We start from the raw sequence: 23,988 nt of genomic DNA on the forward strand, positions 1-23,988 counted from the left end.
TGATTGGTGAGTGGGGGTTTTCACTACCTAAAACTACTTTTTATTTTTATTGTAAAAATGCTTCATATATGGTTTCAGAATGTCCGAGCTATTTGATCGAAAAAATTAACTATTCAAGAGCGGGTCCGTTTGACCCCCAAAGCCACACTGCAGTGTCCAGTCCCCCATCGGCGAGTTTCCGGTTACCTGCGGATTGGTATGCATTAATATGCATCAGAACTTTTGCGTTACAAAGAGAAGAAACTGACGGATGATGTGTTTATATAAAACTTTCGCTGTTTGCTGGCAATCACTGCGCGAGGGCTTCCGGCAGCGCCACGGCACGAATTATCATCCTGATGAAGTGATTTATTTTTTTATTGCTCGTGGAAATAACGATGATGATGGTAATGATGATGTTTGCGCTGCTGAGAGGTTAACAAAATGAATGCGAGTATAATGCCATTCGAAAAGAGGGTGAAAATATGGTCGACCCAGCGTGATAGACAGCGGATGCTGCAGGTGGATGACAAGATGGGAACAAGAGTGCTTAAACCAAACATTTTTTAAAGACTTTATATTGCTGAAAACTAGTTAGTCGACAGTCAGGGTGACTGTTAATTTCTACTAATAGATACTGGAAATTCTTTAAGTGTATCAAATTTTTATACTTCGTTTATTAAGGCTTCACTAAAAATCTACTTCATGTGTGCAAGAAGTTAAGGGTGTTAAAATATTCGATTCGATTCGGGGTTGAATTTCAAACAACAACGCACGGTTGTCGTAGGACTACGTTCTTTGCGAAGTCGCTTTGCTTCTGTGTAAACAATAATGCAAATCCATGCTATTTTGGCAGACGATACTGGTTTCCACAAAACAATAAAACCTACAGACCAAAGCTGGTTTTGAATAAACTGAACACTAACCAGTCGCCTACAGCATGAACATAAATAGCATACCGGTTCACATTGTCCATACAGAGCACTCCCCAAAGCCAAAATACGATGAATTATTAGCGTTCGACTGTGTGTGAGTGAGTGTACGGCCCCGGTTTGGCTGCGTCAGGCAAAAAGGTGGAATTATTACTCCGGTTTGGAATTTCGGTCACGTTTCGGCTATTTTGAACTGGTTTCCTCTTCTTATGATGGAACAGTTTACCGCGGCTGCTGCTGGCTGGCAGGTACCTTCGCCATCGCTGGCTGGCTGGTAAGCTTTTTTAATGGAGAAACATGGTGTTCCGAAACGCTCGCTTAGCAGCGCTTTTATGGTTCCTCAAGGACGAAAACTGGGGGAATGAATTGTGACGCGGATTGGACTAGAATTTATTTTCCGTTTATCGGGACCAGACTTGTTGAGTGCCCGGAGAGCTGGTTGGTAGTAAGAATCTACAACTTATAAATCGTTAGAGTAAGTATGGCACGGAGATGTGATAACTGATTTAAAATAAAATAAAACGCCTGGAAATTCAATTGTCGAAAAAGAATTGTCGTTAGTTCGCTATAATATTTGAATGTAGATAAGGTTTGCCGCACCTTTCATTGTGCTAGTTTTCGATGCGTCCCGAATTTTTGAGGCGAGCTTAGTAACAAACGTGGAAACAAAGAACCATTTGTTCCCATGATTTATTGCTCTTTTGATAAGGTTCGAGAACACCCGCTGATAACGTTTTAGTAATTTAACCCGGATTGTTGGAATTTGTTCAAAGGATAATTGTTTTCTTTTTTAGTCTCAGATACCACCAGCTCCGTCGATTGTTTGTGGTGGCGTACCATTAAATGGCATAGGGCGATAAGCGATCAATGAATGCCTTTAATACTGACTGACACATGTAAACAACCTATTGTTGCCATCTAGCAGCTATTGCGCAATCAACTTGACGGTCTGATCGATAAAGTTATTCCAGGAGATGTTCCACTTGTGTTTGGCTTCCAACTTTTCTGCTTTCGACATTGCACTGTATTCGATGGAATTCAGTGCCAGCTTTTTTAGCAAGCGAAGATCCTGCCGAGCTGAGGCTAGTGCCAGAAATGCCACGTAGAAATCGTGCGACAGCGGAGAAGCGCACCAAAAGGCAGGATCATCCGATGACACCACCACCGGATAGTTGTCGGAAAAATAGAACGAACCCGGATGGTTGCGTAGGTCGTCGACCAGCTTCAGTACCTGGTTCGATATCGGATTTAGTTCGATGCATATGTTGCCTTTCTTAATTTCCTCCAACACACGGGGATGCTTGATGGCGGCAAATCCATGACCGATACGTTTGGTTCCCAGCAGAATGGTGTCTATCTGTGAAAGAGTAAAAACGAATTATTTTATGACGCTGTATGCTTTTGCTGCACCGGGAGCTAAATGGGTCGATCGATCGAACAGTATTAGAAATAGCAATAAAAGATTACGCGGCATCACACTGCTCGTGGCTTCTTATCGATGTGTTTGCCGCTTATCTGCAAACGGTGGGTAAGGCAAGTTGATGTTTTCTAGTTTATCGATGTACGTTAAGGGCTATGCACTTCGGAATGATGTCAGTTGCTTTGGTTTCAAACTTAAAAACTTATTATTGATTGTTTAAATTTCAAGAAAACGGATCTTTTGGGCAATAAACTATCTAACAATCTAAAACTGTCTAAAGCTTATAGTTTTCGCATATTTTATCTTTGTCACGTGCAAATATTGTAAATTCTTTGAAGACATATAACGGTGATGACATACGCTACTCCATAAAGCTGCCATCACTGTTTAAAAGCATTTGTTTTGTAGGCCATTCAGTATTTTCACACGTAGCTTAGGGTTGCAATATCAAGCTGCAGAAATAGATGAATCAAAGGTTTGTGAAAACACTGTGATTGAGTTGTAATAAAATCCGCAACGACCACCTATAGTAAGAGGTGTTGTTTGACTCTTATATATATCAAACACTCGTAAAGTGAATTTGCTCAAATATCAACTGAAGCTTGTTAAGAAGATGTGCGAAAAGGTTGGATTCAACAATTTACAATACAATTTATTATATGACACCTAACAGTTTAACCAAAAATAAGCTACTCATTACGAAGTAACGAAGGTGTAAAATCAAAGATAGGTAATTAAAGCGGGGTGTTTGCTTATTTCGCATTGCATCGAATCAACATCGAATAGAACAACGAACAAGTAATACTTGATGCGCGCAATCTGTAGAACATGGTGAGTGGGATATGACTTTCCATATTAGAGTGCTTGAAAGTAAGTTTTACCAGATTTGCAAACATGACGCCAAGCGTTCTCATGCTGTAGAATCACTTTTTGGTGTCTCTGCAGTGCTCGACTCAATCGCATCATTTACTATATCTGATACTATTTCCCAGTCATGATTAGATTTGGTTTCAACAGCTCGTAAAAAAATAATAAATGATTACCTATAAAAATAAAATATAACATGCAGAGTGTGTGGGTCTTGTTTTTCTGAGACTAAGGTGTCAGAATTGTATGAAATGGCCCTTTCCTTCATTATTTGACATCTCTCATCTCATACTAAGTAAAGCCATTCTAATTTTCATCATTTTTTGGAAGGATTTAATGAATACTCCAAAAGTTCTTGTGCTGATTTGACTAAAACACACTTACCTTCCGATCCGTGAACTTCGAAATCACTGAAAAGCGATTATTAAAGCATATTATTGAAATTACGCAACAAACTTTATTTCTTAAATTCGTCGTACCGTTTTAAAATCCGTCCATCAAAATTTTTTATCGTCCGAACGGAAAATCACAACAATGTTTACGAAGCTAACGCGCAAATATTTGTGTAGGACGGCATGACAAATGTTATTCTGCAAAACTTCTGTAGGTCAGGCAAGTTTTCCTGGCTGTAGAATAACGACAATGCCTTGCATGAGTTGATCGCGTATGATAGATAACAAACTAAAATATTAGGAAATACCTAGTTTTGCATTGTGTGTCATAAAAATGCTGAAATTTTTACTAATTTGTGTTGGATAGGACGGGAATAGGCAATTACGACGAAGCAGCAACATACCCTACTTTGATTATAGCTGGGCAAGCTTACAATTCAGACCTTTTGTGAAAGTTGTTGACAAACAGCCGTTTGGATCAGATTATGACAATGAGAGTAAACTTTTTGAGACGCTTACTGTGCTTCACTCGCCGTTTTTATCGAGTAAAAGAATAATGTGTCAAAACAATTTGTTTAGCATACATATGTCTAAGCTTAGCTCATGATGGTTTGAATGTGTCGATATCGACCAGTACTCACTGCTGAACTTAGTTGCGCATCTAATAGTTAGTAATATTAAATGCAACTGAGGCTTGTAAACGTTGGTACTTTCTGGTTCTAACCTAGTGAACGACTGTATCTCAGAACGGCTGACCGAATTAAGAAGCGTGGTGTAAAAGCAAAGCCATGGGTATAAACATCCTTCAGAACTTGACCATTCTTTATCGACAGACCTCGCAGCCAGTTATTAGGGTACAGAAAAATTACGGGGCTAGTGCTAAAATCCTAAACTCTGTAGTGGCACCGCCCAGTCGAGATTCGAACATACGACGACTGGCTTGTTAGGCCAGCATCGTGCTCGGAGCCAACTGGGCAGGCAAGAAACGTGATGTATCGGAACCAAATCATTTTCCGCCGATTATCACCAATTGCGAACAGATTTGTGGGAGCTTACCAAGCCGGCTTCGCCGAAGGATGACCTACAACGGATTAAATATTTATATTGCGGCAAATCCAGTAAAAGGGCCGTGAATAAAGACTTTCCACGCATTATTTTTTCGTTGACTTCAAAGCCACATATGATACCATCGACCGGAAAGAGCTAGGGAAAGTCATGGACGAGAACAGTTTCCCCAGGAAGCTCATAAAACTGACAGAATCTACGATGGATGGTACACAGTGCTGTATACAGATTTTGGGTGGATTGTCAAGTTTATTCGAATTACATAGAGAGAGAGGGCTTCGCCATGCTGATGGTCTCTCATGCCTGCTGTTCAACATAGCGCTACAAGGTGTTATGAATCGGGCGGATATCAACACGCAGGCACAATCTTCAACAAATCTAGTCAATTCGTCTGCTTTGCCGATGACATGGATATTATCGTCAGAACATCTGTGGCGGTGGCTGAACAACTAAATTAATTGGAGAAACCCTGTTCAACAGGCTTTGTTTTCGGACGGTAAGCCACTTAAGTAAGTAAGTATGTAAAAACTGCATATCACCCCCACCCCCAGTAAGTCCCTTCGTTTGCATTATTTCAGCATACCGTTACGGGACATAGTGAACAAAGAGGTTTGTAGATAATAAGTCCGATAGTCCTCTATAGACTTAAGATTGTAACTTTGCTTTATGGAGGACGTACAACGACCAAATTCGTACTATTATTTACAGATTATGAACGGAAAAATGAAAAATAGTGCAGGTACCTTTTTATGTTAGGAAATATAGAAATAGTTTCTTCAGCAAAGTTGTAAATATTGTAATAACAAGCAACTTTGCTGAAGAAATAAAATTTCTATCTTTATCGAGTGCATAACTATAGGGCACATTCTTTAAAATTTCTTTAAAAACTGTTTTTTCATACTTAGCATTAGTTGCATTTTACAATAATACAATGTTCCAGGCAATTATCGAAGCTCTCAAAATACACGTTTTTGCAGAAGACTGCAAATCTCGTGTACCACCATCCGGGGTGAAATTGTGCCACGGGGGTGAGATTGTGCCAAAAACCAACACAGATAATATTAGCAAACTATTTAGCCTAAACCGGGTTTCAAAGTTCGCGATCAAAAATACGCGGAAATAACGCTTGTAACAAATGTCCCGCATAAACCAATCCAAACAAGAAATCGCATCAACTTGCAATCTTGAAGGTATATAAACTAATCATTTACAATATATTGAAAGGATATTATGCGTTGGATAAGATTTGATTACGAAAATAATATTTTTCGAAACTTTGTACTTTTTGAGCTTTCCGGGGTGAGATTGTGGCAAGCCATAATGATCGATCCAATGTGTGGATTTCACATACACAACAAAAATACGTCAGTATACACCAGCACACTCACATTCTTTACTATTGAGCACAATATTTTGACAGATTAGATTGCATCATCCATTTTGGAGCAAACAGCATCATAGGTCTGCTAAATAACTGTTAATATTCGGCAGGGCAGTCTTCGGAGAAATTTATCAAGACTGAAGTTTGATGTTTTCCCGACGTTTCGACACTTTGTTGGTGTCTTTTTCAAGGGGTAATATCATTTAGTCTTTTGTTCTGTTTTTTGGTTTGTACATATTACGGTCATGGAGGGTAGTAGTTGGTACTGGAGTTGGAATATTTAAAAATTCAAATAATTTTTCTTGCTTTGAACTGTACTGCGGAGCACTAAACGCTTCTTTACAACGCTACCCTCCATGACCGTAATATGTACAAACCAAAAAACAGAACAAAAGACTAAATGATATTACCCCTTGAAAAAGACACCAACAAAGTGTCGAAACGTCGGGAAAACATCAAACTTCAGTCTTGATAAATTTCTCCGAAGACTGCCCTGCCGAATATTAACAGTTACAATTGAATCCAGTCGATAAAAAACACAATCTGCTAAATAATTTAAACTAATTTTTGCTTTTGCTCTGGAAATTTCAGATGCTTTAAATAAACACTCTAATATAACACGAATTTATTATACCGTGTATAAACTGCCAATTTTAAGGAGGGTGAGGGGGGTGGGATGGGCCACATGTTCTGCGGCCGCGGGTTCTCGAACGAAGTAATGGTTATTTTTGTTAAATGATCAAATTGGTATGCCCTCTTAGGATACACCCCTTCATATATCTCCCCCTTGTTAACCCTAGAAACGCTACTGGCTATATAAAGGCTGTCCATTGACTACGAACTCATTTTTAGTTATTTCAGAGCTCTCCGGGTTATTTTCGTTCATACGTTTTGTATGATGCTGTGTTTTTGGTCGACCCCCTGCCCCTAATAGTCCACTTAGTTCATGGACGGCCCCATGTGAACTATTTTATACTGATGCTAATGTTCACTGTTTAGGTTTTTAGCCTAACTTTATGTTTTTGGCACAATGTCACCCCCTAGAAGGGGTGAGATTGTGCTAAAGTTCATGCACTTCCAGTAAAATTAGGTTTCATTGTAGCTAAACCATTTCTACGGTAGTTGTTAATTGAACAATTTAGTATATATTGACAGATTTGAAATCAACTTAGTTCCTAAATTGTGTGTATACTAAGCTAAAGAACAAAACTATATGCTTTTTTGGCACAATCTCGCCCCGGATGACGGTACCTTTACTTGCTGAGCATATTCAAGCAAAAGTACGTACGCAAGTACGCTAAAGGCTCGATGCACGTCCATTTTTTTTTGTGTTAGTAGATAGACACATGGTTTCTTCGGTAAAGTTATGGAAGATATAAAGGTAAACAACTTTGCTAAAGAACTGACATTTCTATTCCTATCGAGTGCAGAGCTATAGAGCATTTTCCTTGGAAATTCTTTAAAAATAAGTTTTTCATACTTAGCTTATGTTGGTTGCATTTTACAGGAATATATGGTTCTAGGCGATTATTGAAGGACTCAAAATACACGTTTTTGCAGAATATTGCAAATCTCTAGGACCTTTCCCTACAAATTTATCGCTTTTGGCTCGTGAAGTTAAGGAAAAATAAAGCATAAATAAGCGATAACTCTTGTAAATTGTCTTGCCGAAGAAACCATGTGTCTATCTACGAACACAAAAAAATGAACGTGTCGAGCTTTTCGCCAACGTGAAACACATAAAACGTGTGCTTGTCGTACCTTCATTTGGGTGGTTGAGGACAAGCGGAACTCATACAAGTTTATAGTGCTCGACTTAAGCTTTAAGAGGACGCGCTGATTTCATAAATCCGTTTGCTCCATTTCACCCCATGGGCTCTTGAAGTTATGGAAATTTAAAGCTTGAGTATGCGATAACTCAGTTTGTAAAGGTCTTCTGCATAATTGTGTATTTTGAGAGCTTCGATAATTGCCTAGAACATTGTATTCTTGTAAAATGCAACTAAGAAAAGCATGAAAAACCAATTTTTAAAGAATTTTTGAAGAATATGCCCAATAGTTAAGCATTCGATAAGGATAGAAATTTTATTTCTTCAGTAAAGTTGCTTGTTTTTACAACATTTACAACTTTGCCGAGGAAACTATGTCTGTATTTCCTAACACAAAAAAGTTATTTTTTTATTTTCATTATAGTAAGCGATGACTAACTTTTGATAGTTTTAGATTAAGGGGGATATTCATACGAACATAAGTGCTGAAGACCATAAATGATAAAATGAAAACAAGAGACACTAGAAAAAAAGTTCCACTTTTCGCCCTTTTGGACCACTGTGCGGCGGTAGCATCCAGGGGGAAGGAGCACTTGCAGACACTGTTGAATGGACGCGAAGATCAGCAGAGACAGTATAATAATTGTAAGCGCTGGCCAAGGTGTGGAACCATCAACGCAACGGATCATTGTCAGGATCTGGGTGAAGAAAAAATTCCGGAGGAGTGGTTGGATGGCCTCATTTGCCATGTCCCTAAAGCGGGCAGTACAAAGTAAGCAGAACATTAGTTGCACCATTCAGGACTACCAAAGTTACCGAAACTATGTTTTTCCTAGAGCATTAAATGTGCATTAAATTATGGTCATACTTGGGTAGCTTTATCTGCACTGGAAGTGCCATTTCCTAACATTGTCCTGCTAACTTTATCTAAAGCTAGCAGTGCATTGTTTTTTCCTTTGAAACAATGGAACATTAAATTCGTCGTTAGGAGCATTAATTGGCATTAATTGAGCATCAATTAACTGAATTGTGCAACTAAAGTTCTGCTAACTTTGTACTGCCGGCTTTAGGAACATTAATTTGCCCAATTTTTAAAAAGGGGCATCGACTCGAGTGTAAAAACTATCGAGGAATTACATTGCTGAATTCTGCCTATAAGATGCTCTCCCGTATCCTGTTCTGCAGACTGAGACCGTTAGCGGAGTCCTTCGTCGGCAAGTACCTAGCTGATTTTCGTGAGGGTCGCTCCACGACGGATCAGATGTTTACCCTGCGCCAGTTGCTAGACAAGTTCCGGGAGTACAACTTGCAGACACATCATCTGTTTGTGGACGTTAAGACGACGTACGATTCAGTGAACCGAATTGAGCTGTGGCTAGAATATGGCTTTCCGACGAAACTAGTTACGCTGATTTGTGCGACGTTGGACGGACTGAAGCAAGGGGATGCGCTCTCTAACCTGCTATTCAACAGCGCCTTGGAAGGTGCAATACGAAGAGCAAACTTGGAAAGGAATGGAACAATCATCACGAAATCTTACATGCTACATGGTTTTGTTGATGCCGTCAATATCATCGGAATCATCCGTAGAGCATTGGAAGAGGCCTTTAGGCCTTTTAAAAGGGAAGCAGCAAGTTTGGGGCTACAGAACACTAATCCTCCCGGTGGCCCTTTACGGACATGAGTCATAAACGCTGATCGTCAAGTGCTTGACGTTTTTGAGCGTAAAATTTTTGGTGGCAAAATGGAAAATGGAGTGTTGCGAAGACGCATGAATCACGAGTTGTACCAAATATACAAATATGCTGAGCTAGTGAAGGTAGTAAAATGTGGCAGGTTGCAGAGGGCTGGGCACGTGACCAGAATGCCCGACGAAAGAGTAGCCAAAACTATTTTCAGCAGAGAACCAGGAAGAGACCGTAGACTCCAAGGCAGACTCGCTGTGTGCGCGCTGTTGAACACGATGCACGTTCAGCTGGTGTTCGTGGGGATTGGAGAACGGCAGCCCAGAACCAACAGTACTGCAGGACGACAATTCGTTCGGCGCAGGATCGGTAACGGATCGTTGACACTAAAGTAAAGTAAGTAATATATGATTTCATAATTGATTAAGGGAATAAACAAAATATTAATTTTTGACAGAATATTCGCTTCTCAAACACAATAAACCGACTTTTGGCATAAATTTAGCACTTAAACTGTCCATGAAATGAAAAATATGACTAAATAAAACTTTCGATCAATTTCTAGAAGGCTTGTGCTAAAATGTGAAATGGTTTAATACAACCGTTTTTGAGCAATGTTGCTCGTCGAATTTGAAAACACAGTTTTGAGAAACATTCGGTCAAAGTTTCACACTCGTTCTTTAATTTTTATGATACATTGTTTCAAATGTTTATGTAACTTCACACTTATTTGACGGATTGACAAGAAATATCCTGCGTTTATACTTAAATATATGTATACTACAATTACAATTCTAACTATCTATTCTATTATATAACCCCATAAAAAACTATTTTTTTAAAATTATCAGCATTGATGTTCGGAAAAACGACCAACACTTGATAGGTTTTATTACATTACCCGACATGCGTAAAGATAAAATATCTATAAGAATTGTTTACTGCTGAAAAATATCATTTTTTCCTGTTCCTCTCTGATTACGGGAGATTTTCCTAAATTTGTCTATGCAAATAAATTGCATTTTTGATAATATATAGTTCTCAATCTATCCTTACTCATATATCAAAACAACAATAATTGTTCCACAAGGGGGATTAGTCATTTGATTAACGGAGTAAAATATTGAGTAATCATTACATATACGTATACCATTACTTGTATTAGCCTCCCAGTTGGCTCCGAGGTGCGACGCTGGCCTAATAAGCCAGTCGTCGTATGTTAGAACCTCGACTGGGAGAGGCTGTTAGAGTCAATAGGATAGTAGCAACTGGCCCTGCAATTGTCCTGCATTCTAACAGCTGGGTGCGAAGTTTGTCGTATAAAAACAGAAGGTTAAGCTTCGATAACTGAATGTAGCACCTAGACTTTGCTTTGCTTTTACTTGTATAATAATTGCTTCTGAACAATCGCTTCTTTGCGGAGAGCAAAATGTTGGAAGAAATAATTTATTTACCATGCACCTATCATTCGGAGCGAAAACTTAATTGAATTGAAGCACAACTGTTAAAAGCTTTACAACAATTGCCAAATCAAATAATGAGTCTGTATAATAATCTTGAATGTGTTTTTGCCGGTTTTGCTTTAATTTATTGCCCATGTTGAATGGATCATGTGTCAGCAGAAATAAAAATAAACGACACCACGGGCTATTAATAGCCAGTCCTACCTGCACGATAATAAGGTTTAAATTCACTCACCAAATTTTCATCGGTATAGCCATTCCAGTTGGTTTCACCAGCGTGGAAGAAGAACTGTATCGATGGGCTCATTTTCAGCAACCGCTCGGTGAAATCGCTATGCGGTCTACCCAAATCTTCTTGCCCCACCAGGTCGAACCCGGCTACGAACGTGGGAAATTTTTTATGCAGCCTCTCCGCTACATTCATATACTGTTCGAATGCGGCATCGTCCCCCAGGCGATGCGGTGCGTAAATAAACTTAACACCAATGAAATCTGCGTGTTCACTTTTGAATTTTTCCGTTAAATCATAATAAATCTGAACTACTTCCTCGGGACCGAAGGTACGCTGGTCGAGATCGTAAAGTTGAGGTAGAATCCCGCGAAACTCTAAGTAACTTACGTTGTCCGCATACAATTCTTTCAATGATTGGTAATAATATTCTTCCCACACCGGTTTGTAAGTAACTAGCGGTTCAAGGGAGATGAATATTTTGGCAAATACACTCCAAACGTGATTAATACAGTGATAAGCGTTTAGTGGATCTTTGTTGTATAGACTGAACAAGTTGCGAATATTTTGATCGTATCCTTCGCTGCCAATTTCCTTGCGAATATCAGCCACCAATCGCCATACGTTGCCATCCAACTCATCGGGCTTAGTTTTGGAAAATTTAAACCTTGGCGGATCGTCACGACCGAACTCTCCCTTCTGCCATAGGTGATCCTTATGAGTTGCTTTCACAACCGTTTCCATACTACCGATCGCGGTATCGTGTGCGTGCAGAATGCCTCCTTTAGGTAATTTTTGGATCAATTTGAACAACGGTGAGGCTTTGATTTCATCTAAAACAGTAAAGAAATGTCTCGAGGGAAAGAACTGACTAGGTGTTTTAAAGCCGGCATCCAATTCAGCTTTCTTCAGCTTCATCAAATACTGATTCACTTTTTGTTCATCTTCGGTCAGCACAACGTCTGCTCCTAAGGCTCTGCCCTCTTCCTGGGCAATGAACTCAGCGCGCTGCGCTTTAAATTCTTCAAACGACACGCGTGACATATTTACATTCAGCGAAACGCTTTCAACGGTTGATTTACGTACTGCTGACTCTTTCGAAGAAAGAAATACTGCAACAAAACACAAACTGAACTGAACCGATGCAGCGTCGAGTGGATGATTGCAGCACTAGGCAGCTCTTACTAGCTATAGGTTCTAGCGACGACTGAACACGTGAAGCGATTCCGCCGACTCTTGAGAGCTGCCATCAAAGTTGCGATACTGTTTGCTGCAGATATGATAAGCGCGACGAATGTATGTACAAATGAGTAAACTGAACGTTTTTAAGAGTAATGACTGACTTACACGATCGTACAGCAGAGCGCGCAAAACTTCCGAGTACTATGGGCCACGCGGAACTATTATGCGAGCGTCAACAAGGGAATATACGATTTATGGTTAGCTCATAAAAAGATATTCTACTAGGCCATTCAATGTTTATGTAGAAACTGGTTTTGTCAGCAGTGTTGTTTACTTTTGTTTTAATAATACTAGTTGAGTGACTGAAGTTTTTGGCGCTTCTTAGTATTTAATTTGCAGACTAATTGAGTGTCCAATGGCACTCGGGACTTAAAATCAGTGTGAGTTTATATGCTAAATGAATTTTTTTTTTGAATTTCTATAACATATAGACATCCCTATTATCTCATATATTTCTAACCAGGTTTTACTGGATTATGTTGAATTTTTCTTATGTTTTTATAATATCAGATGATCTATAATAACTAAACAAATAAACAAAATTTTAACAATATATTGCGTAATTCTTTTTAAGCACCCAGTAAAGAGCATAGCATAGCATAGTTTGACAGCCCGTGAGTTGCCCGCGACTGATCTAAATCAGCTGAGATTGCACAAAAAACCATCAGAATGATGCTAGGGAGTAGCAGATCATTCTCAGTGTGCATTTTCTGGTGATTGAATTCTTTTTGATGATCAATAACAAAGCTAGTCACGTGCATGCAGGTCAATTTGGAAGGGAAAGGAATGTTAGTCCGACACTTGCTGCTACTAGAGACCGAGGAATCCTCTGCATCATCTGCAAGTGTCACAGAAAGGAATTGTTGTTAGTAGAAAGGAATCCACCGGGGTAGGTGGTGCGATCACTGTCATTCGAGCTCGCGTACGATTTGAAGACGTTTTTGGTTACGTGGCCATTGCGAAACAGGAAGTGGAGATCCGACATACCGATATAAGAAAAAACTATGAAAAATCCATATTTTTGAGACGGTGGCCCCACAACTGACGATGGGACGGCAGGGGAAAGCAATGAATGGAGAGGAAAGAGTGGAAAGGTGAGGGGGACGGGTTATTGGTACCTACGCTTAACAAGCTGCCTCACTTTTCCACTCCCCGCCTCCACTCAAAAAATTATTAGTATTATTATTATTATTAGCTTATTAGTTTTGGATGGTTTCCAAAAATAACGCGGAACTGTACTGTAAGATAGATTGTGATCCCTTGCAACTTCCCGAATTTCATCGGTTTATTTTGCTTGATCAAGAGCGTGATGCAATACATCAGGATCATAGTGCTTCGATTTCTGTATATTGATTTTCCTAGCAACGTTTTTTCGTTTTACTGAAAACAAATTACAATTTTCGTCAAAAACTGCGAACTCTGTTCACTTGTACGCTTGACCCATAATACTGGGAAAAGTTAATTTAGCGGTCAGTATTATGGGCCATTGTTTAACTTCGTATATTAAAGCGGAAAATTAATTTTTTTAGTCACAAAAATAACAACAAATCGACAGCCGATTGGAGCCAACTGACAACTATCGGAAAACTAAGAAAATTAACGCATTGGAACTAAGTGTATTGCTGTCAAGTATGCAGCGGAATGTTGCTTTTATCTATTGGACTCATACTCGACGGTTAAATGTTAGTTTGTTACGTTCAAAACTAACGTAAAGTATAGACTGGCCCATAATACTGAGTGGCCCGTAATATTGGGGTGACTGTATTTGGAAACAATAGGACAATAGTACCATTAAAGTACTATTGTTTCATTCATTACAAATATTTTTATCATTTTTTGTTTTTGAGAAATCGTCAGTGTCCGGGTATTGGGGCCTGCCCGGTCATACAGGACTTCCCTCTACTGTCTTACATTTCACAGCCATAAGTTGTATATGACGACGCGCACGACTGCAAAACAACTTATTGTACTTCTCGCTTTGACATACTTTAATCATTATGCAATTCTAATGTAAAATTCACATGCATTCGATTTAATGTGGACTTTCTATTGCGATTTTGTGTTATCTGGGAGGGTGGCCATCAACAAAGGGGAGATTCAAAAACGTTAAAAAGGTTTTGTGTCGATTTTTAGGGATTACTGAGTAGAAGACAGATTTACAAGTGGCTGGAGAACAACATGAGGGGAATTGACAAAGAGAGAGATACATTCAAATGGAAGAAGGGGTTTGTTTCTTGCATTATGAGAACTTTCATTACAACAAGAGATGTACAAGTGACGGAGAGACAAAGGGGCCCCGAGGTAGATCGGGCAATCAGCTAGTATTAAATGGTATGCAGAACTGTTCATCCTTTGCGCGATTTGAAAGGAATTGAGAGCTCCTCCAAAATACGCACGTATCACATCCCGCGCTCTAGGGTAGCTTTGATCATCTTCAGTTTGTCCGGAAAATATATGCTATGTTCGCGCTCGATTTTATCATCTGCTGTCCGGAAATCCACGAAAATATGATGCCTGGGCACATTGTACCCTTCTTCCTGGAAGATTTGCGCCTATAAAGCCCACCTAATACTACTCAACATAATTCCTTGCCATTATTATTATTTATTATTATTATTATTATTTATTATTATTATTATTATTTATTGTATAAAATTCAACTGACAAAATAATGTTGCGCAATTGCGTTGACGTATAACTCTCTCTGGAGCATAGAAATAAAGCTGCCGGAGTAGTTTAGGCGAATCGACTTCCGAAGTGATGATCTTAGCAGCAAAAAGAGCTAGGGTATCAATCCCATGTAGCCGGCAACAATCAGTGTAGGAAGGCAGGTTCGTAGCATCACGCCATGGTAGCCAACGAAGTGCGTAGCCAGCAAACTTTTTTTGTACTCTTTCGAATCTAGCAATCTAACAGGCTTGGTATGGATACCATACTAGACTACTAAACTCAAGAACTGAGCGGACTAGTGAGCAATACAACGCCCGTAAGCATAGCGGGTCGTGAAAGTCTTCGGGGATTTTGAATATAAAGCCAAGTTGTCTGTTAGCTTTCGTCAGAATGTTGTTGTAATGAGGTTTGAAGGTCAGCTCACAGTCAAGAGTAACTCCTAAGTCTCTAATTTGGTAAACCCGTTGAAGACTGTGTCCAGCAATTGAATAAGTAAACGTGATCGGTTTCTGTCTACGGTGAAAGGTTATCACATTGCATGTGTTGATACTAAGTGTCAAAAAATGCCGGGAGCACCAACTCTGCATACGATCTACACTTAGTAGCAAGTAGCCGCAAACATTAGTATTGTTGGTGATGTTATATATTTTGACGTCGTCGGCGTAAAACAGGCGGCATCTAGATGGCAATATGACAGAGAGTGCGTTGATAAATAACGAGAACAAAAGTGTCGCAAGATTACTACCCTGGGGGACACCCGAAACATTCCTAAACACTTCGGAGCAGGAAGCTCCGATCTTAACGCGAAGCGATCGGTTTATCGGATAGGATCTGAACCAGGCGACTAAGGATCTGTTGACTCCAAGTTTCTCTAGTTTGCTTAACAGAATTTCGTGATCCGCTTGATCAAATTCTGCCTTGAGATTAGTGTAGACAGCATCAACTTGTCCACCGTTGAGCATTGTGAGAACGCATAGTGATGCAAAGTCGGTCAAATTTTTCGCAACAGACCGCTTGGGATAGAATCCATGCTGAGCGGTTAAAATGTAATTCTTAGATGAGCAGAAAGCGCCTCACCTTTCTTGTGAACAGGAAACATAAATGAGGATATCCATAGTTCAGGAAATTTGTTCTCTTGCAGTAACCTGTTAAATGAATGTGAAATGGATGAAACTCAAAAGTATCACAAGGCAGTCGATGATGGCAATGGCGACTTGTGCAGGTGAGGCAAAGCGTTCGTTGAACGAATTCCTAAAGTGTTGGACGAAAAGATCGCACTTCTCAAGTTCAGAGTTGGCAACTTTTTTTTCTCTTTGTTTGATTATAGTCACTTTAACCAGTTTGGGTTATTCGTGACTTCTGCGGGTTTGGGATTTGAACCCGGGTCCTTGGCGTGAGAGGCGTGAATGCTAACCACTACGCCGGGACTGACCCCATAGTTGGCTACTTGTTCCCCAAGGTGAACTGACATTGGCAGACTATTGGCAGACTAACCTTTTTCTTCTTGGAATTTACGAAATGTCAAAATCGCTTTGGATTCCTGCACAGAGAGGCCTGTGTACGGAGAACATATCGTTGGTGCAGAAATCTGTTCAGTTTCTTGTAGTCGTCACTCGAACGGTTGAATTCCTGTTTTGTAAGGTGAGAACGATTCCGGCAGTATCTTCGTAGAGCTCTATCATTCAGCCATTTTAGTCTGCGTAGGTGATTATTCGACCGAGGAGGTTTTAAAGGCGGGTGGGTGTCGGGTACAAATTCATTAATCACGTTTAAGATTGTTCGCTGGAAATAATCGACGGCGTCGTCAATACATGTAGCAGAGTTTATTGTCTGCCAGTCAACGCGAGAGATAGCGGATCTGATTCCGCCATGATCAGCTCGGCGAAATTCCGGTGTACCATCATTCTCGAAGCCATCCTCAAAAATGACCGGCGTTGGGAGATTCAACAGAACGTCCAAGGCAGGATGGTCTGCATCGAGAACGATCAAAGGTTCAATTGCCTCCGAAACGGTGCAGACTGGTGTTGCGGCTTCGTTAGTCGAGACCAAATCAAGAAATCTAGCGTTTTTGTTGGCAATACCATTGACTTACATCAATCCATGTAGCGCAAAACCGTCGATAAGTGTAGAACTGGCAGCAGATAAAGTCATTAGGGAGGCGACCTGGAATGACCCGTCACTCGACTTGCACCACCGAAGCTGAGGTTGATTATAGTCCCCAAACTGTAGAGCATAATCACTGAGTTCCAAGTTGGAGATAACAGCACCGATAGAGTCCACGTGCTCATGAATGCTGCTAATATCGTTAGGACTATCCGGGGGTAAATAGATGACACCCACACTCACGACTCGACGAGGCGTAGCGATTCTAACCCATAGCTCCTCTATAGCATTGGACACAGGCGTTAGATCAATATAGCTGTTCCATCGAGTTGAACCAGCAATCAGAACACACCCCACCACGGGTTTTTCTACTGTTTGAGGGGCTACGATCGGTGCGATGAACAGCAAAGCCATTGCCAAACAGTTGCGCACTGTATAAACATTCATCCAGCCGCGTCTCGGACAACACAATAACATCGTAGTCGCACTCGCTAGCAGCCAGAAAGAATGGGTCTCCCTTTGTCCGTAATCCTGGAAGATGGTCTAGTGTTGAGGTACCAGTTCTGTGTCGTCCATGGAAGGCAGGAGCGTTGTGGTCTAATGGCCTAGAAGCGCAGAGCGGATCAGTGGTGTGATGCGGGTTTGAAAGTTCGTACTTGCCATGAATGCAATGTTGGAAACTCCGTTCCCCGCTACCGCACATAGGACCCGGACGACTGTTGAACGCGGGCAGGATAGGCGCGACTACGGCGGGGGGGTCAGGAGTTCCCAAAGTGCTAGAATCGGTGCATCCCGGTAGCCAGTGGCATAAATGTGGATCTGGAGCAGAATCGAGAACTGTACGGTCCGTATCTAGGCGGAATCCATTTGTGAAAAGCCCAGCTCGGTTTTGGCGGATAAAAAATCGCCAACCGGGGTTACCTCAACACAAGGAGTTGTCAGCAATGAATGAGTGTTAGGCGGAGCCCAATAACGTTTGGAATTCGGATTATCAAATTCCCGAAAAGCAATACCGTTTGGCCAAGTACCTGGATCCAGTGCTACGCTGCGATATTTTTTATCCAGATCAATTTGGAAGGAGATGAAGTTCATCGCATTTAGGTAGGCATCCTTCTTCAGAAGAGGGATAACTTTGATAGGATCCTCGCACTGTAAGCAGTCCCGAATCAACTCAGTTACGGTCTCGGACATTACACTAGGGTGAAAACGAGACTCGTACAGCCAAAAGAGCTCTTTTGGAGGAGGGACAGTCGGTACGGTCAGTGAAGTGATGGACTTGGTGCCGATGAGGGGCGTCAAGCTAGTCTTCACACGCTCTTCACTGCGACGTTTTAGTGGCGGTTCCCTTAACGCAATTTTAGAAGAAAGTGGCGTCAGTGCTGTCTCGGTCACTTTCTTAGAAAGCTGCCGCATTTGTTCACTATTAACCGAAAAAGCTTCTTTAGGCTCACTAATGGCTACACGATGGTTATTTTCGATTGATGAGACAGCTGAGCTTACTGAAGACATAACCGTTTTGAAGCGGGTAATTTACATAAGCTTCACACATTCATCACACATGCAAAGCCGGTTTTTCCGCTCACGCAGAACCATCATGAAAGCCGCGTCCACTTTAGCACACTTAGCGTGTACAACTTGGTTACAAAAACTTATGCACGTGACGTGATCTACATCATCTTGGGCCGGCTTAGCACAATGGTCGCAGATATTTTCCATTGCTACAGACGACAACAGTCTGCACGAATAGATCGACTTTTTACGTTAACGTTCCGTTGACGGTTAATGTGAAGCGACTTCTTCGGTGTTCAGTGACGGTTAATCTGAACCGACTTTCCGACTGACGTTATGGTGACGGTAAATCTGGCGATGGTGGCAGATGTAAACAAAATGTTGAATCGCACTAGCAGGCAAACGGAGTAATAGGAATCACTTCACTAATCACTGATTGGAATTGCTTCACTAAGCACTATTGTGGTTGGAAATTGAATCTGAATTTACTATATGTAGAACACAAAACGGTGAGAAAGCAATAACTTGCGAAATACGTTGAATGATATAGGAGCGATTTGACACCAAACATTCACTGTATGATACACAGTACAGAAAAAAATAACAAATTCCGCTATTACTAATAGACTACGTAACACTACGTAAGATCTGGGAGGGCACCTTGTAGGCGGCGTTGATCACGGTAATACCGCTGTAATTACAGCAATCGAGCCGATGGCCCTCTTTGTAGTTGAGACCAAGCACACCTTCCGGTAGTTTCTCCTCCTCCCAAATTCTTGAAATTATCCACCGCTAGTAAAATTAAGTCCTACCGTCACCGATTCATCACACCTTCTCACACAAGAAATTCAGTTATCTGTGGTTTCAAGTGCCAATCATCCATTCCATATACTTTATCCATGTCGAACGTTTCGAGTCGATTTTCCTTGATTGTTCGTGATAAGGTAAGTTTAGGTAGGTTGCCTTACTAGGGCCACGCTACCAAGTCTCGACCAGCACCAACTCGTATATCAATGCACGAAAATTATCGTAAATATCTCTCAACAAATTCGGATTCACAAATAAAGCCTAATAAAGTGAGCACAAGTTGATATTCTATCGTTTATAATGCTAGTAGCTGACAAACATACGATTTTCAGCACAAAGTTGTATAGCTGTGTGAAGCTGGTCGCGCTTAAACGGATCTTATCGTATTGAAATACCTATATAAGTATATCGCTCAAAATTATTCAGTGCGTATATCGCCTCCAAAATGGTACGGCTAACCGGTTTTTGCGCTACGATTTTGTTGGATACATATCAGTACGTAACTCTTATTTGAAATCTAATTATACATATGAAAATGCTGTCTGGAAAGGCTATTCGTCGTTACTACCCTAAGAATTCGCACGAGTATCCTTTTCCATGGCGGTATGTGACCTTAGTTACTCAACCAGGGCTGGTTATCCGATCTAAGGTTGCTCATATTCCGACTGGTAGGTGGGAATAGGAGAAAAGGATAGATTTAGATGCACGTGCCGACGAAAACCGTTGTCCGGCATGGGAGCGGGACGTTAAAAATAGTGATGATTACGGACATTAGGCATAATGGATGATAAACATAATGGATGATGGGCATAATGGACAATAGGCATAATGGACATTAGGCATAAACTTTGCTTTCATATAAATATGCACGTGAGTCCTTCATCGCTCTGTCATAATACACATTTACAATGAGAATCGTAGCCGTCCATTTAGCATTATAATTATAATGGGGTCATTCAGCATAAATATATTTGGCATGACGACTATTTAGCATGATTCCATATAATATTTTATGATTTTCTATAGATGATTCAGGGCGACCCGCCATCAGATGCGTTGGTCAATGCGGGGAGCCCACCGCCCCGCTGAAAATATCTGTCTAGGTTTATTCGTTTTTCTAGGGCTACTGACTCTAGTTAGTTTTCTCTAAACCTCATATCGACTCACCGCCTAAGTAGCAATTTGGATTTCATTACACTCTTATAATGGCATTTAAGACAAAAATTGGTCATGAAAGCCGCCATAAGAGTACAATAAAACCCACATTGATGCTTGGGCGGGCTGGTACCGAATTGTTGAAACACGAAAGACCAAATAACAAATAGCTGAAATCCACATGGCCGAATTTTAACAACTGTCACAGAAGTCCGAAAATGTATTTGGTCGAAACACGAAAGACAGAACCCAGACTTGACTGACTGGTTAAGTTATCATCAATATAATTACAAGACATTTCCGTGCGTTTTAGAAAACAAACATTTCCTAGATGATTAAGGGCGAGACGGCCACAGGTCGCAGCCGGCGACCCACCGTCGGAAGCGCAAGTGTTTAATATCGCGCTACAATGTGTGTTCAAGAGTGCGGGATAGACAAGTGGTGTGGTTTTCCAAAAGTCAGGTCAGGCTTCGCTGACGACATTCACATTATCGCACGCAATTTTGAAACGATCAGAAACATATATCAGACTGAATGCTGAGGCCAGCAAAGTTTGACTTTTCGTCTATCAATCGATTACAAATAAGGGGTCGGAGGATAGGCCTCTGGGAGATAAATAGTAGCCTCCCTCCCAGCGTTCAAATTGACGAAAACGAAAACGAAGTGGTAGACTAGCTCACGATTTTGGGCTCACTGATGAACGTCGGTAATGACGCTTGCTGAGAAATTGAAAGACATTTTCTGGAAGGAAGTCATGCCTATTTTGGATCCCGGATGATGCTCCGATTGAAATTCGCCGCATTACCAAGTTGACTATAGTCGATATATCTAAAAACACCTGTAAGACCGGTACTCGTCTACGATCAGCAGACATGGAATATGCTCCCGGAAGACCAGGAACGGAACCATCGTCCGTATCGCAAAAATCGGCCGGTTATATAGTTGGTAAGACACCGCATTTTATAAATCAGTCGTTCTTTCCGCGGTGGTATTAGCAATTTCAAATATCTTATCGACAAAATGAGAATATTTAAAAATAGTGCTAGATTACATTCCCAATACTATATTTGTAGAATGATAAAGATTTTCTGAATCACTAAACATGAAAATAGTAGAACCGGGAGTAACAATAATTTACTTTCAGCGAATCTTTACTGTTAGATCCATTTGACCGCCTATGCTGCGCCCGTGGAACAAACTGGCAAACATTATGTGCAGACTGAATATTATTGACCAGGCAGCTGGGATGTGAAAAGCCCGCGACTTCCGATTCGAGTGCGTTGAATGCGTTCCCAAACATTTTATTTGATTTAAAACTAAGTAATTAGAGATCAACGTTAAGAACCGAGAGTATCAAAATTAAACAACAAATCAAAGTATTGTAGTTAAACTACAATTTAGATCAATATATGGAAATTTTCGGCTTATGTAATCAAAGTGTTTTTGTATCTTTATAGCTGTTTTCCTCTTAATACCTCTTTAGCTATTTCTTTCATTGCTTTATGCCACGATTGCTTCCACCGGCGTTTGGCATCGGATTTCTCAGTCTCATCCATAGCGCTGTAGTCTAGCGAATTCATGGCTAGTTTCTTCAGTAACCGCAGATCGTGGTGGGCGGAGGAAATACCAACGAATGCCATGTAGAAATCATGACTCAGTGGGGCCGCCCGCCAAAAGGATGGATCGTCGGATGACACCACAACCGGGTAATTGTCGGAGAAGAATACCGCTGCCGGGTGGTTCCGGTAATCATCGACAAGCTTGAGAACCTGATTGGAAACTGGATTAACTTCCACGCATACGTTGCGACGTTTCACTTCACTGAGTAGATTTGGGTGCTTGAGAAGAGCGAATCCGTGACCTATTCGTTTGGTACCCAGCAAGATGGCATCAACCTTGGAAACATAAATAATTAACAAATTGTTTATGGAAAAGTAAAACATACTCACAATATTCTCATCAGTACTTAGTCCGAACCAATTAGTCTCTCCTGCGTGGAAGAAGAAATTTATCGATTCCGGAAGCTTTAGTAGCTCGGGTACAAAATCAATCAACGGTCTGCCGGTATCTTCTTGACCAACGAGATCAAAACCAGCGACAAAAGTGGGAAACTTTTCATGCAAGCTCTTTGCTGTTTCGATAAAAGTCTCGAAGACGGTATCGCTTGCAAAACGGCTAGGGGCATAAATGAATTTAGCGCCCAAAAACAGCGGATGCGTTGATCGAAATCTTTCCGTTTCCTCCACATAAATCTGAACGATTTCCTCTGGCGAGTAAACTTTTCCGGTTAAATCGTACACCTCCGGTAAAACTCCGCGGAACTCTAAATAGTGCACATTATCATCATAGAACTGCTGAAGTGAGTCGTAATAATATTGACGCCAAACTGGTTCGTAGGTAACGATCGGATCCAGTGCTGCAAATATGTGCTGAAACTTTCCCCACACATCGTTGATGCTCTTGTAGGTGCTTATTGGATTTTCCGTGTACAAACCAAATAGCCTCCGGATTTTTTCATCATATACGGATGGAGTCATACTTTGACGAATATCACTAACTAGCTCCCAACCTTCTTCAGCTGGTTTCTCTTTCGAAAACAAAAATTGAGGATCATCATTGCCATCCAGCTCACCCTTCTGCCACAGATCCTTATGGTAGGTGGCATTTATTATCAGATCGGTACTGCCGATTGCAGTATCGTGAGCATGCAATACTGCTCCCTTAGGAAGTCGTTGAATCAACCGGAACAATTGCGACTGGTTGAAGCGGTCGAGCATTTCGAAAAAGTGCCTTGCCGGAATGAAGTTATAACTGTTGTCGAAGCCTTGGTCGAGTTCGGCTCGCTTAAGTGTCATGAGGTAATGATTGACCACCACTTCATCGTCGTTAAGCACCAACTCGGCACCGAGAAATCTGAGCGCTTCCTGGTCGATGAAACGTTTCCGTTGCTGTTGGTATTGCTCGAACGTCGGTCTGCCGTTCGAGGCTCGGTCGATGGTTGGATCATTTGCCGAAATAAGTATTTTGGTGTTGGTTACTTTCAGTAGGAGCAGCAGGATTGAGCTCACTATCACGAGGAACTTCATGGCGTGGATTTTCGCTGGATGGGTCTACCAAAATCTCATATTTTAGTTAAGGTTTTGCTGAAGACTGGATTTGATTGGATGCTGTAACGTGAAATAAAAATTTTTTAGTCAGGCATCGAGGAGCTCTGTGGCTAGAGTGATTGTAGTTATTTAGAGACAATCAGTGACATTTTGATTAGCGTTGATTGATGTTTTTATCAATTTCGGACAGCTTAACAGTTGAAGAAACAAAAG

The 23,988-nt window shown here is 40.9% G+C and overlaps 2 protein-coding genes across 2 annotated transcripts; both read right to left on the bottom strand.

The window, feature by feature from the left end:
* Positions 1-1,808: 1,808 nt before the first annotated feature.
* Positions 1,809-12,250, bottom strand: LOC128737452 (adenosine deaminase AGSA-like). Its single transcript, XM_053832089.1, has 2 exons — positions 11,189-12,250; positions 1,809-2,268 (listed from the first exon to the last, which is right to left on the bottom strand). The coding sequence occupies exons 1-2, from the start codon at positions 12,224-12,226 to the stop codon at positions 1,837-1,839; spliced, it is 1,470 nt and encodes a 489-aa protein (XP_053688064.1). The 5' UTR covers positions 12,227-12,250; the 3' UTR covers positions 1,809-1,836.
* A 9,869-nt stretch (positions 12,251-22,119) lies between these two features.
* On the bottom strand, positions 22,120-23,754 carry LOC128736299 (adenosine deaminase 2-like). Its single transcript, XM_053830775.1, has 2 exons — positions 22,618-23,754; positions 22,120-22,563 (listed from the first exon to the last, which is right to left on the bottom strand). Exons 1-2 carry the CDS (start codon positions 23,752-23,754, stop codon positions 22,120-22,122), a joined length of 1,581 nt encoding a protein of 526 aa, XP_053686750.1.
* Between the last annotated feature and the right edge of the window lie 234 nt (positions 23,755-23,988).

Source organism: Sabethes cyaneus, chromosome 2, assembly GCF_943734655.1.
Source record: "Sabethes cyaneus chromosome 2, idSabCyanKW18_F2, whole genome shotgun sequence".
In the NCBI taxonomy this organism is placed as follows: Eukaryota; Metazoa; Arthropoda; class Insecta; order Diptera; family Culicidae; genus Sabethes; species Sabethes cyaneus.

Coding starts and splice junctions, on each gene's coding strand:
- LOC128737452 (XM_053832089.1), bottom strand. CDS start 12,226: ATGTCACGCGTGTCGTTTGAAGAATTTAAAGCGCAGCGCGCTGAGTTC. Junction 2,269..11,188: donor GCTATACCGATGAAAATTTG/GTGAGTGAATTT, acceptor ACTCTTTCACAG/ATAGACACCATTCTGCTGGG.
- LOC128736299 (XM_053830775.1), bottom strand. CDS start 23,754: ATGAAGTTCCTCGTGATAGTGAGCTCAATCCTGCTGCTCCTACTGAAA. Junction 22,564..22,617: donor TAAGTACTGATGAGAATATT/GTGAGTATGTTT, acceptor TATGTTTCCAAG/GTTGATGCCATCTTGCTGGG.